The sequence below is a fragment of the Brachyistius frenatus genome, unplaced genomic scaffold (assembly GCF_029030835.1).
Source record: "Brachyistius frenatus isolate BFR_SWC_R1_liver_20210118 unplaced genomic scaffold, ASM2903083v1 Contig_45, whole genome shotgun sequence".
Lineage (NCBI taxonomy): Eukaryota > Metazoa > Chordata > Actinopteri > Embiotocidae > Brachyistius > Brachyistius frenatus.
The window spans coordinates 124,806-141,881 of NW_027210644.1; the positions used below are offsets into that span (position 1 = coordinate 124,806).

Sequence of the window (17,076 nt, forward strand, 5' to 3'; positions counted from 1 at the left end):
TAAACTAGTGGCAAGTGATGTACTTCCGCTTTCCAGAAAGGTGGAGGAGAAAGAAGATAAGTGGGGGAAAAAGTAAAGTGGTTAGGTTCTGCAGCTGCTTGTGTGTGTGTGTATGTGTGTGTGTGTGTGTGTGTGTGTGTGTGTGTGTGTGTGTGTGTGTGTGTGTGTGTGTGTTAGATGGGTGGAGGGTGGTTTGCTATGACCAATAGGGCTGCGGGAAAGCAGCTCTGTCATTGACATGCAGCTCAGTTTCTCCGCCCAGTGTGTAAAACAGTCTGGCTCTCAGTGACAGCTCAAACAATATGCTCAAGTGAGACAGAGGAGGAGTAAACCCTGAAGAGTTTTCACACCACACTGGTGGTTGAGATGGTTCACTGAAAAGTGACCCTCTGAAGACGGACTTATTTCTGTGTGGACACCAACTACTTCCAAATAACCATGGTGAGTTCTGCAGCTGCTCTCGGTTGTGAAAAGCATAAAGTGGGAAATAGTCCTTACCACTCGGTCAACTTTTGTTTTGAAACGATTTGTAAAGTCAATTTTGAAATGTATGGTTTCGTGTCTACTGCTGCTCATCCAGAGGAATGTCCCTGAAGACCACCTCCTTGGATTTCACTTTATAACTTGCGGCGTCAGCTACCACCTATTTAAACACACACGCCGTATCCCCCTCTGACCTGCACTACTGTAGGCTGTAACCTGAGAGTTTCTTAACCTGACACGGAGCTGTGAGGGAAACTTTATGACCCTTATTACCATAGAAGCCTTTACAAGTGAGATTATAAACTCAGGCTGCTCAGGAACAAATAATTGGGGATTTTGGGGTGGGGGGGGGACAGTTTAACTTCCTGCACTTTTGAACCTGTGTGTCCTTAAAAGATCTTCCACTGATTTACAAATTAAAAAGAACAAATAGATAACCCTCGTTGTGAGAAGCTCTTAATGTTCATGATGGGTAATCAAACTGTCAACATGTTTGATCTAAAAAAAAAAAAAAAAAAGTCTTGCGCACATTTTCCTCTGTGCTCTGTGTGCACTTTATATTTGAGGGAGTTTTGCAGTTCGATGCCTCGTCAACCTCAGCACGCTAAGTGGACTGGATGTTGCAAAAATTGCTACTGACAACACTAATGCACTGGTTTCTAAAACAGTTTGCATCTTGATAGCAAGACATGATCATGAGTATGTTTGAACCATTGTGTCTCTACACATCAGCGTTTGTTAAGGGAATCCTGGAGTAACTTGAGTTTTGCGGCAAGGTATCCAGCAGCAGATGGGGAAAGCATTAATGTTAGTCCAACAGGGGGATTCTGCTATAGTTCCTGTGTTAAATCTATTCTTAGATAGAGGCCTGCTAGGACAGTGGATGTTTGACTTGGTGGGGGGGGGGGGGTAGAAAATGTATAAAAATTCAAGACATGATTAATGTAATAGCATCTTAATGTAATCTTCCAAGGTCCTATCTATAGCTAACAGTAGGGGAAGATATGCATCATTCTGACATTTCCCAATGCGCAGCAACTATGCAACTGAGCTCGTATTCATCCCTTCTTTAAAAAACAGTGACGGGTTCGGTTGATGACTAATTCAGTTTAAGCAATCTCCTTTCCGTTCTGAGGTTATTTTGCGTTGGAATTTATGTTGTTTTTTTTTTAGTTTGTAGAGTGCTATTTTGGATCGTCTCATGTGTTGCTGTTGTGTCTGTTTTTATCATCTGAGAGCAGGAGTCAGTAGACAGTCATGAGGGCCAACACAGCAGGAGGCTTTTGTGGAGAGGTGGCAGCATCCTCTTCACATCCCACAAAAGAAAGTGGAATTCTTTTTTTCTTCTCTTTCAGCGAGTTCAAGCTAATAATGTTATTCAGTCACAGTCCCTGTGTTTACCGGATTATTTAACTACCTCAGGAAATCTAAACAAGAGTATGAAAATAAAATAACTGAGCCATTGATAAAGTAGTAAGTGAGTAAATATCTATTTGCAAAAGCACATTTGGAGCAGTATTGGTAGAATGTTTAAAATAAAATGTCGAACTGAAAATGAAGAAGCTCTAATTACATTTATATGTATGTGTATGTATATATATATATATATATATATATATATACGGATCATGTATATGTGGTGAACCAAAACTGTTACGCAAACTCTTGCCCCCACTGGTAATGACCTTGCATTTTGCCTGAGGATTGCTGTGGAATCATCAATGCTCTCCAGCAATGTACGATGGACAAAGTATGATGATGTAGCATGAATATATGTCTCGCCACGCTCCATAGGTATTGTAGGTAGGTAGGTAGGTAGGTAGGTAGTTACTTACTTTATTAATCCCCAAGGGGAATTTTTTTTTTTGCTACAGCAGCATTTATAGATACAGGAAACCAATAAAATAACAGTAAAAAATATTAAAAATAAAAATGCACAGTATATACAGTACAGTATATATATATATATATATATATATATATATATTTTTTTTATATATATTTTTTTTTTAAAACACATAAGAGATTGTTTCCAGTAATGGATCCTATGGGCATAGACTTTAGGTTAACTTTAAAACCATCAAAGCAGCCTTTAACTAGTAGGTATTTACCACCGTACATCATAAGTCTACCACTGCCGCCATTGTTGGAACTACTCAGCCTTATCCCACTTGGTCACTCCCACTATGGTAGTTAAGTGCCTCCCCATTGGCCTCTGAGTCACCACAACAGGGCATTGAGCAAACCTTACTGCAAACAGGGTTTCCAGACTATAATCATAGCGAAAACTGAAGCTGTTCGCAATAGTCAGGCGTAGCGAGGCTAGCAATGATGTGCACATGAATGTGTAGTTCAAAGGAAACACAGAAGCACCCTAAGCGTTGGGTGGTATTGTTTGCACCATTGATCCTGACATTACATATCTCATACAGCCGATTTCTTTTGTGTCGTAAAGAAATCTCCATTTGCCTTTTTAAAGGCACCTTGTGAACGAAGTTTGTTTTCCTCCAGTAGCTTGATGCCATTCTTCGTGAGTTCATTTTTGACTGAGGAAACAGTAGTTTGAAAAAAAAAAAAACTAAAGATGGACTTACTAGTTTCTCTCTGGAGCGTTCAACTGCATGTTTTGGGCTTCATTTTCTCAGTTCCAATGGATGTCACTGGTTTGTCATCACAAACATGACATGACATTTTGTCACGTTACCATCACTAACTATCGCTCTTCAGAACATCAGAAAAAAAACTCCAAAGGCCCACAAATCTGCCCCTGTATGTCACATTAAAGGTAGTGTATAGAATTGGTGTGAAATTCTCCTGTCTGTTTAGGTAAGCCAATGGCTCAAATAAATAGTTTTCCAAGGTTTCATGTGGCTTTCCACTTTGGTGATTCAAGTTGCATATATGCAGTGAGAAACAAATATTTGTATTAAAAAATAAATAAATGGTTCAACTAATCAGCGAGTCAAAATTGGCACACTCTCAATAACCTCACATGCATGTTGAATGCTTGACTGCAACAAAAGGCAGAAGATGAGTGTGCGGAAGTGTGAGTATAGATAAAACCGGAGTGCAAGCAATGAGATAAGTTCCTGTCAGGGACCAGTGAGCCTGCAGCCTGCCTCTTATCTACAGAACTTCTCCTCACTTCGTTCAGCCTGTCAACCACTGTTACACCTCTGGCATGGCAAACTACAAACTGTCCAGTGGATAATTGATACTCACTGTAGCATTTTACACTATTTCTACTCATTTTGTTTGCTTTTGGCTCCAGTTTAACAAGTCACACCTTATTTGAACCTAAATTGCACCTGAGATCTGTTGATCATAATTATAATAATTATAATAATGCGCTACAGGCATTTCTTTGCACGATTTTCAGTTTTTTTTTTTAATTTTTTTTTTTTATCATATAGACCCATACAGGCTTTTTATGTTGGCCCTCAGTTCCACCCTGGTTTAAAATGGGGTTTGTTTTAGCTCTTGTCTCTTTAAGTCCATCTGATGAGCCCACTATTTTCTGATTGACCATCAGACCTTTGGCAGCTCCGAAGCCATGAAAACAAACAATAATAGTCAAATTATCACTTTTCTTTGTAGTTGTTTACTCAAAATCCAATTCATCTGTACACGTTTGATCTGAAATATGCTAACCTTACTGACTAAGATGACTAAGATCATTTGATAGGTCAAAGCTTTGGACTTTTCATGTTAAGGGTATATTTTAACATATGTTGACCAGAGGTTTTTGATCTGTATAACAAAGACTTCTGACATTGTAACAGTATATAAATCTGAGGTTACTTAGAAATGATTTAGTAAAGCTAGAAATTGGACCATATTAAGGAATCTAGTGTTAAATTATTGTCATAAATCTCAAACATGTTGAACATAGTACAACAGCATTAGTAGCAAAGACTCTCAAGTTGTCTCTGCAGGCTTATGTCCATAACTCAAAGCTTCTATTCAAATCAGACCAAGTGAGGCGGTAGCAGAAAGTGTGAGTTTGCCAAAAGGTGCATATTGTTGCTTATGAATCCAAATATTCATTTTCAACAAAAAAGATTTTGTTATTTGTCCTTTCTGAAAGGCTATAGTCTCGCTTCGAAGCTCAAAACTGTCAAAGAAGCAAATGGCCCGATTTAAAAGCAGATTTCCTGCATTCATGTACCAATTTCCCCTAAAAAATTCCCTCTGTCCTTTGTACTATAAAAAATCCTGTCTCATCTCCTTTGGCCCACATACTGAGTTCCCCTTAAGTCACACTGACTCATAAAAAAAAAAAATGACAATTTTAACATTGACAGCACATCAGAGTAAAGTAATTCTTCATAATTAAATTAGATCAGTCATCTTTAATGGGCTATTTTGTTGAGTATTAAAACATATTAAGTCTTAACTGTGTTTTAGTCTGATGTTGTTGGAAGAAGTTTCATTCTAAGTGTGGAATGTTGATTGTCCTCTGAAGGCTGCTTGGAAGTTTTCATCAGTTGTGTGTGTTTGCGTATGAGATTTTGACATAGTTCTCACCAGTTTCCATCCAGGAAATACCAGGGCAGCTGCAGCGAGTCAGTGTCACTGCCATGGAGTCTGAATCAGTCTCCACAGCCTCCTTCTAAATTTCTTTGGTTTGGAGAGAAGGGCGACAAAGGTGAACTTACACAAAGCAGATCTGAAGATCATTTAAGATTAAATAATTATCTACCAAAGTTTAATTTCTTTGCATACCAAATCTCTCTCAGTATTCTCCCACTGTTTGTCCGTCTGTCCCTCTCTTTTCTCCTCTTTAACCCCTCTTCGTCCTTCTATGACTCTGTGGGAAAGTCTTATGTGTCATATTTACAGGCTGACTTCCTGTCCAAAGTCAAGAGAGAAGTTGATATCTGCTATGTGCTTTGTCTCATCTTGAACACCCTGCCTGCGCCACTCTGCCTGGGAAAATGAACATTATTCTATATTTCAGTGAACTTCTGGTCGTGTGTGACAGATTTGTTCACTACCACCACGGGTGTTGTGCAGGGCCTGGCATGTGTCTGTAGGTATAATGGATGAGGCGCTGACCTCAGGGTCCTGCCCTGGCTGTCGAGGGGCAAAAGATCAGAGTGGACCACGCGGGTGTCGTTCCCACACTGGCAAACACTTCTTATTCTGGTTCCTGTTCAGTTGGTCTCTGTGACTGTATAGTTGACACAGTAGTGCGTCTCTTCTCATATGGGGGGGGGGAAAGCCTCTCAACAGCATTACGCTTTCAAAAACAGGGATTTCCATTGTTTACTGCATTTATGAAATACCAAATGAATGCGCGTCAATGGCTGCAAAATAGTTACCCAATGAGATGAATTGTACAATACATGAATAAACACTAGAAATGATCAGTATGAATGCAATCAGAAAAAAAAAAATCACCAGCATTTTGGTAAGTCACTTTAAGACCATTTGAAAACTCGCTAACAATTTAAAGTAAAAATAGCACCTGCCCTCTTTTACAAATGAAAAGTTATAGTCATAAACAGCCCTTTGTTCACTTCCATACACACTTTTGGAGGGTACTGAAGTGAGCTGCTACAGTCCAACTTGGTCTGATGTGACCTGTAACTTATGGTGGCTAATGTTATCCAACCTTGGGTAAACATTGCTGCGATATGGTCACTATTGAGCCACTTCAGTTTGCTACAACTTTGCTGCAGTTTGCAGAAGCATATTAGTAGTATAGTAGTACTGAAGAGGTACTACTATGATTAAAATGGATGGAGCAACTTTGGGCTTTATGACGGTTGCATCACATTTGGAAGAGTTGTAACCTCAGTGTATACGACCTCACTGTCTAATGTTGCTAATCTATTTATATCACATAAAAATGAGAGAAATACTCACACCATTTATTTTCAATATACATGTCAGAATTCAAGACTTTTTTTTTTTTTTTACTTTTGTTTTGTGGGTTTGAACAAGTACACTGAAATAAAGTTAAGAGTAGTATTGTGTTCTTTCTGTTTTAAAGCGAGCAGAGTGTCCTATAAACAATCGACTCCACATTCACATAGATTGTATTGGAGTTGGCATAATTTGTGGCACGGCTTATTGCCTGAGCAGAAGCTGCTATCGTTGACTTCTTGCGTTGCGTCCGACTGGCCGATGTTAATTTGTGAACAGGACGGCATGCAGAGATGGGGAGAGGCGAGGCAGAGGCAGCTGTGCAGTTGAAGTGCTGAGGGTCAGTTGTCTGAGGGGCTGATCTGCACAAGCAGGCGTGTGCAGGAATCCAAAAGAGTCACAGCTGAATCTGACTTTGTTACTGTACTCGGTGATCAACACACCGACACACAATCAGGGCTTAAAGGTTCACACAGCAAGGCGAGATGGGGGCTTGTGCCCAGGACGAGTGACCTGTTTTATATGCTGGTTTATGGCTTAAACAAACGTATGTCAAATTTGGGCACCAACAATTAGCTCACACGATTGTGGTTTTAAATGCTACTTTTGAAATTATGCTGACTTTTTACACACATCTCACTGTGTGATGGATGCAATACAGAATAAGTGCAACACGCACAGGGTTTGTAGAGATGATCATGAAACCAACCAGTTGTCATTTAAGGTTATTGCACATGTGATGACTCCAAGTAGAAAGTTAAAAGTAAATCCCTGACTGCTGCTGACTGTCATCTGACCCAACGTATTTCACTTGCATGTCTGTAGCATGACCCAGGGGATTATGGAGTTTGCTGAGGCCTGGTGTGTTGAGGAGGGCATGAACTGCTGCGGTCACTGTGCTCCACAGGCCTGTATACCAACAGGTGCTGAGCGTGTTCGTCTCTTATGGTGAATGGGGTCTTTGTTGCAGAGGATTCACCCTCGAAGAGAGGGCGCAGCCAGCAAAACCAACCCCTAACACATACGCACACACACACACACACACACACACACACACACACACACACACACACACACACACACACACACACACACACACACACACACACACACACACACACACACACACACACACACACACACACACACACACACACAATCAGCTGACAGTGGTCTGTGAGTGGGTGTGTTTGTTTATTTCAGGGTCCGTGTGCCATGATCCCAAAAGTTTCATTTCTTCAGTGTCTGTTAGATTTAAGTTAAGTGGGGCGTAAAAATGACTAAATGGCAAATGCTAAAAGAGTAAATCTTAGCAGTCCACAAAGCGCTTTACAATTTGTTCCTAGTACATAGCCATTCATACACAAATCAGAGCTGCCAAGCAAGGCCTTCCATTGGGAGCAACTTGGGGTTAAGTTTATTGCCCAAGAACATTTTAGCATGTGGACAGACAGGGATTGAACCGCCCACCTTACGATTAGTGGGCAACAGGATCCATCTGAGCTGCTTTATGCTGCTGCAACAGCCTCACTCTTGCTTTGCAAAAATATTTTCAGTCACAGGAGCATTAGTGTGGTCTAGCACTGATGTAGAGTGATGAGGTCTGGCTCACCAGTCATTGTTAAATCTAATTCTAAATGTCTTTGAATGGGATTAGGGTTGTGCAGGTCATTCGTGTTCTTCCACAAAACTATGATCATGTTGAAACAGGAAAAGCCAAACACAAACTAATGACACAGTTTGAAAAACAGTATTGATACAAATTTAAGTTTAGACCAAAGAATTAAGATTCCCCTTCATTCGAACAAGGATGAATAAAAGTCGGTGTAAAATATGTAGAGAGGACAGTCCACCCCCAACCTTGCAGAAATATTTGCAAAAAATAAGAGTTATTATTATCGTCATGTGTCCATTATTGATGACAAAGCCACACCATGTTGTGTTTCTTATTTCTGTCTTTTATAGCTGTTCTGTTTGTTCATTTGATGGGGAAAGTCCTCACCATGTCCACTAAAAAAAAGAAACAAATTCAGTTAAGTGCTCCAGTTGTAAAGGTTCATAAGCAGAAAACTGAATTTACAGGGGAAAAAAACATCAATAGAATATTGTCCATTGTTCATTACAAGTATCAACAATGTGTTATTAGTTGAAACGTGTGCTTTCAACTGACAACTGACTCTCAGTCTAACTGACAGACAACAAATTGTGCCCAACAAGAATAAGGCAAATCAGCTCGATTGATCTAAATCACATATCACATCATATATCATATAATACATCGATCATATATTAGTCTATCGGAAATTTAAAAGATCTTTCAGTAAGCCCAGTTACTTAACCCATTTTTCCTGGAAGTGGCTTCACAGAACATCAGACCACACGCTGCTGCCTGTGTATTCAGCCTGGTGGTTTGGGTTTTGAGGTGCATGTCATTATTCAAAGTTATGTTCTCATGACTGCCTGTCCACAAGAGTAACCACAGCAAAAGGGTTAATAGATGCAACTACATGCAATGTCTGAGGGAATTCTCTCACACTGCATGTAGTCCAATCAGATTGACATTTGTCACATACAGAACAGAGCAGCGCAGTTCATGGAAAGCATGAGTGATGGTGGTTAGGAATGCCTCAACACATGGCAGTGGGTTTTCAGGGATACATGCTTAAAACACAACTCCTTTCATTGCTGTTTAGCAGATAACACCTGGGATTCAAAACATCTCGAGCAAAACGAGGTTGCATTTGCACAATGTGTTGTATTTTGGGGGTGACAGGATCGGATTCTTGCAAGTCTGCAAGAGAAAGCGTTGAGGAAACTTGTTTTCCATTTATCGCTCTGTCGGAAGCACAAACCAGGAAGTGAAAATTGAGAAGAAATATGTCATTCAAAACAACTTCATAACCACTCGAACAATAAGGGAACAAGAAGACAACTTGATGTATTAATTAGAAAAATTACATCATTGTTAAATGTGACAGCTCAGACGTGCAACTTGCTCCCACGTTTTGCAAGAGGAAATGTCGTTCTGCACATGATCTTAAGGTGTTGGTAAGGGAAGTTATTTTTCTCATGTAATAGTGTCATGACGTGTCTGCCAATTGGTATGTTGTGCCTCATAATCCTTATTTCTTTATCTCTGTTCTTTATTTCAGAACCAGCTAGCAAAAGCTCTGTATGACAACACAGCAGAGTGTGCAGATGAGCTTGCCTTCAGAAAGGGGGACATTGTCACAGTGATGGATCAAAACGTGGCCGGCACCAGCGGGTGGTGGATGTGCTCTCTGTATGGACGGCATGGCCTGGCCCCTGCAAATAGACTGAAGCTCTTACCGCAGACTGGAACCACTACAAGGTCCTTCAGCCATGTCGTAGAAAACCCCACATCAACTCATGCTAAAACTGATGACAGGGTGCAAAATATCTATCAGATCCCAAGTGTACCCCGACCCACCAGCAGCCCTGCTTATGAATGCATGGATGTGATCTACAAGGTCCCGTCCATTCCTTTATCAGCTTCAAAAAGTCCAATCCCACCAGCACTTCGGCACAGCACAGAAGGACCTGAAGGAAACAAGGTACAAATAGATTTTTCTGCAAGCATGATTTTGTGTTTATTTTAAAAACAGCTAAATGTAGATGTTAGTCTGTCTTCTCTGAGGTCAAAGTTGCTCCTCCTTCTTGCGAAGTGTTAACACTCATGATTAGAGAGGTAGACTGCTGCAGAAATGCAACGCTGTGAAACTCCTGCTGGCAAAAGAGCTTACAGATGGGGACCAGGGGCCTCTCCATAGGGACAGGCATGCAGCACCGGGGTCTTTATGGGCCTGTAAAAGACAAAGAGACACAGACTTCAGACACTTTTAACTGCAAACAGCAGCCTATGCCAACAGGGACCCCAGAAAGACAGAAGTGTCTGTACGGGGTGCCTGTGCAGAAGAAGGTGGGGAGAAATACACCCACATGTTCACCATTTCCTCTCCTGCTCCAGGGGAGTCCTGTTTCCTTCTGCAGTAGCTACCTAATACTCATGGAGCAGCATGGTTTCTATTACGGAGCTGCGTTAATTGGCAAAGTGTATGCATAATGGTGTTCTCTGGCACTCTCATCAGGCTTCACAGCAAAAACTGTCCCCATAAATGTGTTGATGCAGAGGTCAGAGAGGTAGAGCCTTGATCAAAGCAATGTCAACTCCAATATAACAGCCTGTCTGACTTGTCTACAGCCTTCTTTCTTCAACTATGCGTCCAGTCCAAAAGGGGAGGTTTATGATGTCCCGAATCAAGCAAGAAGAGCTTCTCTTTTCACTGTGAGCAGACACATGCATCAAAAGTTGAAACCATTTGTAGATATACTGCCACATGAGTGGGGATAGGTCTGACGTCTTCACAGTGTTTTGGTGTTCTATTTTCAGGAATCAACACCTCCTCGACAAATGTTACGGAAAAGCTCCCTGATTCCAGCTTCGGAGCTGGACAAGAAATTTGACTCTCTTGAGAGTTTGAGATGCAGCAGTCCAGGAGACACTTATGTAAGTGCTAAATCAATGAAGAAAGGAATCTATGATGTTCTCACTTTGAAATGCAGTCTTTCTTTCAGTACTTTTACATGTTTTTCACCTCTTTTAACAGTTTAAGACAGTATGTAAATATACTGTGAAATAGTTCCTACAACATGACATCAGATTATAAGGCAAACATGTTTACATCCATTCTAAATGGCCACACTTGTATTTGGGGTGAAAAACCTGCCAACAGCTTCCTCCTGGCTGCATCACACTATCTCCGTGGTCTCTCTCCCAGAACATGTCATCTTTTCTTCATAGTCTCAACACTTTCAGTCATTTGAGTCTCTTTTTGAAGATTTTCACAGTGTTGTACTCACTTTTAGATGATCCAATAAGAAATTAGTTCGAAGCACACTGAGACACCTTTCCACCAAACACAAGTCAATGTCTGCTTAATTTTTGAGGCCTTTTCTTTGTCTATAACTGTGGTATTGACAACTTTGTTCTTGTTTAGGTGTATGCTGTTCCACCACCTCTGCCTCAGGACCCAAACTATGACATCCCTGTTCCATCAGCTGCAGAATCCCAACTGAAAATGAGTGGTGGATTCAGCACACTTCCCAGCCCTCACAAGCTTGAGTGGATCTATGATGTGCCAGTTGGTCCTGAGAAACAAAGTCCACTCCGAGGTTCCTATGACATTTTGCCCTCCAAAGCTTTTTGTAGGAGTCTCTATGATATTCCTCCAGCACATGCTTTGCCCATTCAAAGAGACAGTCCAACTCCCTTGCTCTATGATATACCAAAACCCAGTTGTCTTGACATCCCGAGTCCCCTGAAAGTGCAACCAAGGGCCCCGCTTTGTGACAGACCCCCAACTCAGAGCCTTACAGAAGAGTTACATGCTGTTCCACCCAAGGAGGAACCCCTCACTCGAGTTGTCAGCGATCTTCCCAGTGATCATAAACCCCTGGAGTGCAGGGGAGACTCAAACAATACATATGAACTCAAAAGAGTGCGCTTGCAGCGGATGAGGAACTTTCTGGCCTGTACATCTTTCCGTGACCTTCAAGGAACTGGGGAGTCACTGGTGCCGGGGGACGAGCGAGGTAGAGTCCTCGGTCTCTCTGCAGCAGACAGCCAAAGAATCAGCACAGCCTCCAGCTCCTCCACCAGCTCCTGTGACTCTTTGGCCCTGAGTTCATCTTCTCCTGAGCCTCTGCGAGAAGTTACGCTCTGTCAGGACGAAGCCTCCCGCAAACTCCTGGACCTGCAGGAGTCGGTTTTCAGGGCTGTGCCCCGACTCATGGATTTTGTCAGCAGTCGCTGGAGGTGCAAAGAACATCTGGAGAAACACCTCAAGGAGATCAAAGAAGCAGCTGAGGGGATTGCGTGTGCCCTGATGTGCTTTCTAAACTTTGCTCTGGATGTTAAGGGCAATGCCCGCCGTTTGACTGATGTCAACCTGCAGACCAGGCTCTATAAACAGCTGTCCATCATAGAGGACTCTGGTGTGATCCTACAACAAACAGTTAGTGGTCTGAACATGGCCGGGTGGCCACTCAACACACTCTGTCAGGACCCAGGGCAGGTTCAGACACCTGACCAACTGGATCGCTTTGTGATGGTGGCGCGCACTGTTCCAGAGGACGTTAAGCGGCTGGTATCCATCACCAATGCCAATGGCAAGCTTCTTTTCAGAGCTCCTCAGAAAGATCCAGAGTCTGTGAACACCACAAGTTCCCCAGAGACAAAGAAAAGTCCTGATGGAACTGAACAAAGAGAGGACTTAGTGGAGGATGACAATGACTATGTAGAGCTGCAGGTGAAAGCCTCCAGTCTTGTAAGTCGTCATACAAAAAAGTGGTTACTGCAGTTACTGAATGATGATTTCAAGGAAAACCCGAAGCACATTTATTAATGTAATGCTTATACTTTTCTTTTTCTCAGAATAACAGTGTGCAGGGGGAACAAATTGAAAACATCACACCAGTCTCTCAAACAGCAGAGGTGAGTAGGTTCTGTTAACACTACATACACTATATACTATATTCAGTATACTTAATCATCACGACACAACAACCTGACAAAAAATGTACTATTGTATCCATCTGCAATCTACAACCTACGATTTAGGACTTACACTGTGGTCAGAAGCAAACAGGAAACACTGTAGTCTATAAGACATGGTATGTGGCCATCTTCACTTTTTTTATTTTGTCCTGCTCAGGGTGATAACTCCTCTGACTCCGGCAATGGCGCAGAGGAACATCAGGCAAATTCCCTGTCAGAGCACTGCCGGCTTTACTTTGGGGCTCTCCAAAAGGCCATAGGGGGATTTGTGGGCAGCCTTCAGAATGGCCAGCCACCTGAGAAGTTTATCTCGCAAAGTAAGCTGGTGATCATGGTGGGCCAGAGACTGATGGACACCCTATGCAGGGAGGCCCAACGTGGAGGATCCAGCCAAAGACTCCTGTGTAAGAGCAATCAACTGTGTGCTCTCCTTAAACAACTGGCTGTGGCCACCAAGAAGGCGGCGCTGCACTTTCCTGATCAGCAAGCTCTGCACGAGGCTCAAGAGTTTGCAAAAGAACTGGCCCAAGGAGCACAGCACTTTCGGATATCGCTTGACCTCTGAGAGCGCACATGTCAAGCATTTCTTTCAAAAATGTTTTATTCGTCAGTCATTTTTTGCCATTTTCTTGTTCATCAATATCATATCCTACGACTTTGGCTTTTGCAGAATGTTGGTCTTATAATGAATGCATGTGATGTTTAAAATGTTAATAATGATATAAAAAGCCGCTGGAACGAGCAGAAAAATTCAAGAAAGTACATTTGTACAGAAGACAGTGGGTTTGGAAGAATTGCACATTTAGGATACTGCATTCAAAGCAAATAAAAACAAATGTGATTTAATTAAAAGTGTAAAATATATTTTGTTTTATATAATTCACTCCAATTTTATATTCTTTGAGTATTGTTTTTCATGTGAAAGCTTTTTGTTTTTTATGTATTTCATTACTTTATTGTGTAAGAACTATATTGTTATCCTGGGTAGTAGTTTGATACAGTCTTCTTTTTGTAAATATCTATGTAAATATTCCTTAAAAAATGTGTTATGCATTCCCAAACTCTACTCGACAAAAGACTGAGTACAACATATATGTTGGATTTGTATTGATATTAATTAAAAGCTGAACATTTTATATTGTTTCGTTAATCTGTATCATCCATAAAGAAAACAGTCATGACCTCTGTATAAAAGATTAGCCAGGGTTTTTTACTGGGAAAGGTCAAATGACGAGAACTAGTTGGTTTGTGAAACAGACAATCCAATTACTGTATGTCACTGCAGTTATCTCAGGCAGTGTTTGGCAAGTTACTGGAAAATGGTTATTACTTGTTACATGCTAAACTAATTAACCTCTAATTAACCAAAAATCCTTGACACCCACATGTTGCAGATTTTGTGCAGGCACAAGCAGGCAGCCCAAAGGTTTGGAGGGATAAACTGACCATCCAAGCAGCAGCTAACTTGGCCCAAAACCAGAGACTACAAATCTGAATTTGCTTCAGTTTTGGCCATTCTTTAAGAAATCTGTCTCTTGTGAGTTCCCCAACTTTAAGAATGACTTGAGTAAATCTTTAATAGTGTGATTGTTAGCTCATCACAGTGAAAACAATCTTTTCATCGTACTGCCTATCGAAGCTGTCACAGGTCAGTGTCATTACAGAACAGGAACCCTGGAGTTGGCAGAGCTTAAGGTCAGTCAGCTGCACACAATATAATTCATAGTTAACCTTTTGCCACTCTGCCAATAGGATGTCTGCAAATATATAGGGAACGTTACCTCTCTCAGACTATGGATGGATGCGAGCTGTTTTGAAAAGAAAGTTCTGTCATTAAACTAATCCTGAGCCAATGACAATGCAACTAAAAACTTTAAAAAGGCAGTTTGAAAGTCTGAAGGTTAAAATAATCACTAAAAGTTGTAAATCCAAATTTATTGCAGTTTATGCAGACTATAAATGAGACAAATAATCTCATAAAATCTTTTAAAAAGCAGACAATATTTCAGTCATGGAACATTTGCATTTAGAACATTAATTCAGATTTCGTTTTGGTGGCCTGAACAAACAGGTACTTCAGGATAATTAATCTAATACATTGCAGCCACTATAAGTTCACATATACAGTATGTTCAAATCCAATTTTCAGCATTATCACAATAAACAAGTCAGATGGTTGGTCCCTCTGACTACAATCTGGACTGTGCAGGTATAGCAAGACCAAAAAAGAATAGTCTTTAAAATGTGGTATGAAACTTAGAACATAAACAGAATAAGAAACATTACATACAAGCAAACAATTATCCTGCTCTTGAATTCAGACACAGTGACTTCTCTCTGTCAATGTAAGGATCCAAGGCTGGATAAAAAAATAAAAAAAAAAGGGGCAAAAGGGGTCTCTAAAAGCCTCCAGGTTCACTGTGTGTATGGCAAGCAATAGCTTGCATACATTACTTCTGTGGGGGAAAAAAATACATTAGTCAGAGAGGCAGGCAAAGTTTTTCACCTGCCATATAACAAAGGTTTTCAGTAAAATATACTTTTATATGTACACTGACCCTGGCCATTAGGGTCTTAATATGTTTCCCTAGATAAATCAGAGCAGCTCTGTGTCACATGGCGTTACTGGCTGAAATTTGGAGAAAAAAAAGTTTGCAAAGAAATCATGGTAAAGTCTACGACTACATGACTAATGCACACATGGTCGTTACTGATTGGTTGCTGCCCTCTATCAGCATTGGAGGGGAATGACTTCTTTCACATGTTTTTCTTGCTTATTCTGAAGCAAATTTGGGATTATCAACTGATTGATTGGTCATTTAAGTCTATTTGTCAAATTATTCAACATGTATGCAATATGAGTTCTCTGCCTCTCTAACTTTAACGTTTATACATTTTTCGTTATAAATTAATATTCTGGACTGCCACGTGGCAAGGAGGAAATCCAGGGGACTGTTGGGGTCAAACAGGTGTTTTACAAGGCTCTGTAAATAATACTAACACCTGTTGCATTAATATGAGACAGTAGACACTTTGTTTCATTATTATTACCAAAATACATGCGTGTGAATATCTGTTGAACCACAGCAACCACACTGCAGTGCAGTTGAAATTGTTGGGGCGCTTACTTCCCAGCCTCGGTGAGCTTTTGAATTAAAATGGTCATTTTTACATCTGTTGTTAGGTGATATTTAAACAGTTTTCCTCCAGCACATGGAAAACTACTAACTCGCTGATTGGTTGCTTTGGACTACAAGTCTGGAGATGAAACCAGAATCCACTTTGAACCCAAAGCAAATCAGGAAGCAAAAGCCTCAAATCCAAAGAGTCACACTAGTCAAGATAATTCAAAGCCTTTGATAGCCAATTCTCTGCACTAGCATATGTTCCTTTTGTTCCTTCCATTGGTATTTCTGAAAAATAACATGTTCTTGGGGTTTACTTTACATATATTTTTAGAGGCCATCCACTACAGAAGTCTCTATCATTAATTGAAACCTTTGCAATTTGATCAGAGTTATACAAAAATCACATTGTGAACAAAAACCCCACCAGAGATCCAATACAAATGTAGGCTACCATTGCAACTTGGTTTTGCCAATATTCATAATATTACCAACACTTCTTTCCAAAGGCATTTGTTAAAAAATGTGTAGCCTAGTTGTAATCTCAGCTGTCTAAAAACAGCTTCACTCACTCATTGACTCCCCTCTTGTTCATAAATTATAAATAATGACAATGTTACCACATGAGATATTGAGAGAGGCTCTGTTCCAATTCTGTATTTTCTAGTTTTTCCACTTATTAGAATAGTAACAAAAGGATGATGAATGTACTTTTCTTACTTCTGGAAAAGATACCAGAAGGTTCGGTTTCACTAAGTAGGCCTACATGTAAAACAAATATAGCCACTGAACGGCATATTAAAAGGGATTTTAGCAATGTAATAGATGTTTTTTCCATTATCTTTGGACAAGACATTGCTATGACATCATACATTAATAGCTATTTTTGGTAAAGAAATACATGACTATAAAGTAGCATGTAAAAATGATCCGTTTATTTAAAACTTTGGTGTATTTTTATACTGTTCTTTTTAAATGACGCTTCATTTGGTACTTTTTGGTTTGCTTTATGCGGTGTTA

At 40.5% G+C, this 17,076-nt stretch overlaps 1 protein-coding gene across 1 annotated transcript; it reads left to right on the top strand.

The window, feature by feature from the left end:
* Positions 1 to 9,500: 9,500 nt before the first annotated feature.
* cass4 (Cas scaffold protein family member 4) lies at positions 9,501 to 14,059 on the top strand (the record flags this gene model as incomplete). Its single annotated transcript, XM_069703174.1, has 6 exons — positions 9,501 to 9,929; positions 10,577 to 10,660; positions 10,766 to 10,882; positions 11,373 to 12,701; positions 12,809 to 12,868; positions 13,089 to 14,059. Coding segments are annotated over 6 exons (2,427 nt in total), but the record flags the coding sequence as incomplete, so codon positions are not given.
* Positions 14,060 to 17,076: the final 3,017 nt, after the last annotated feature.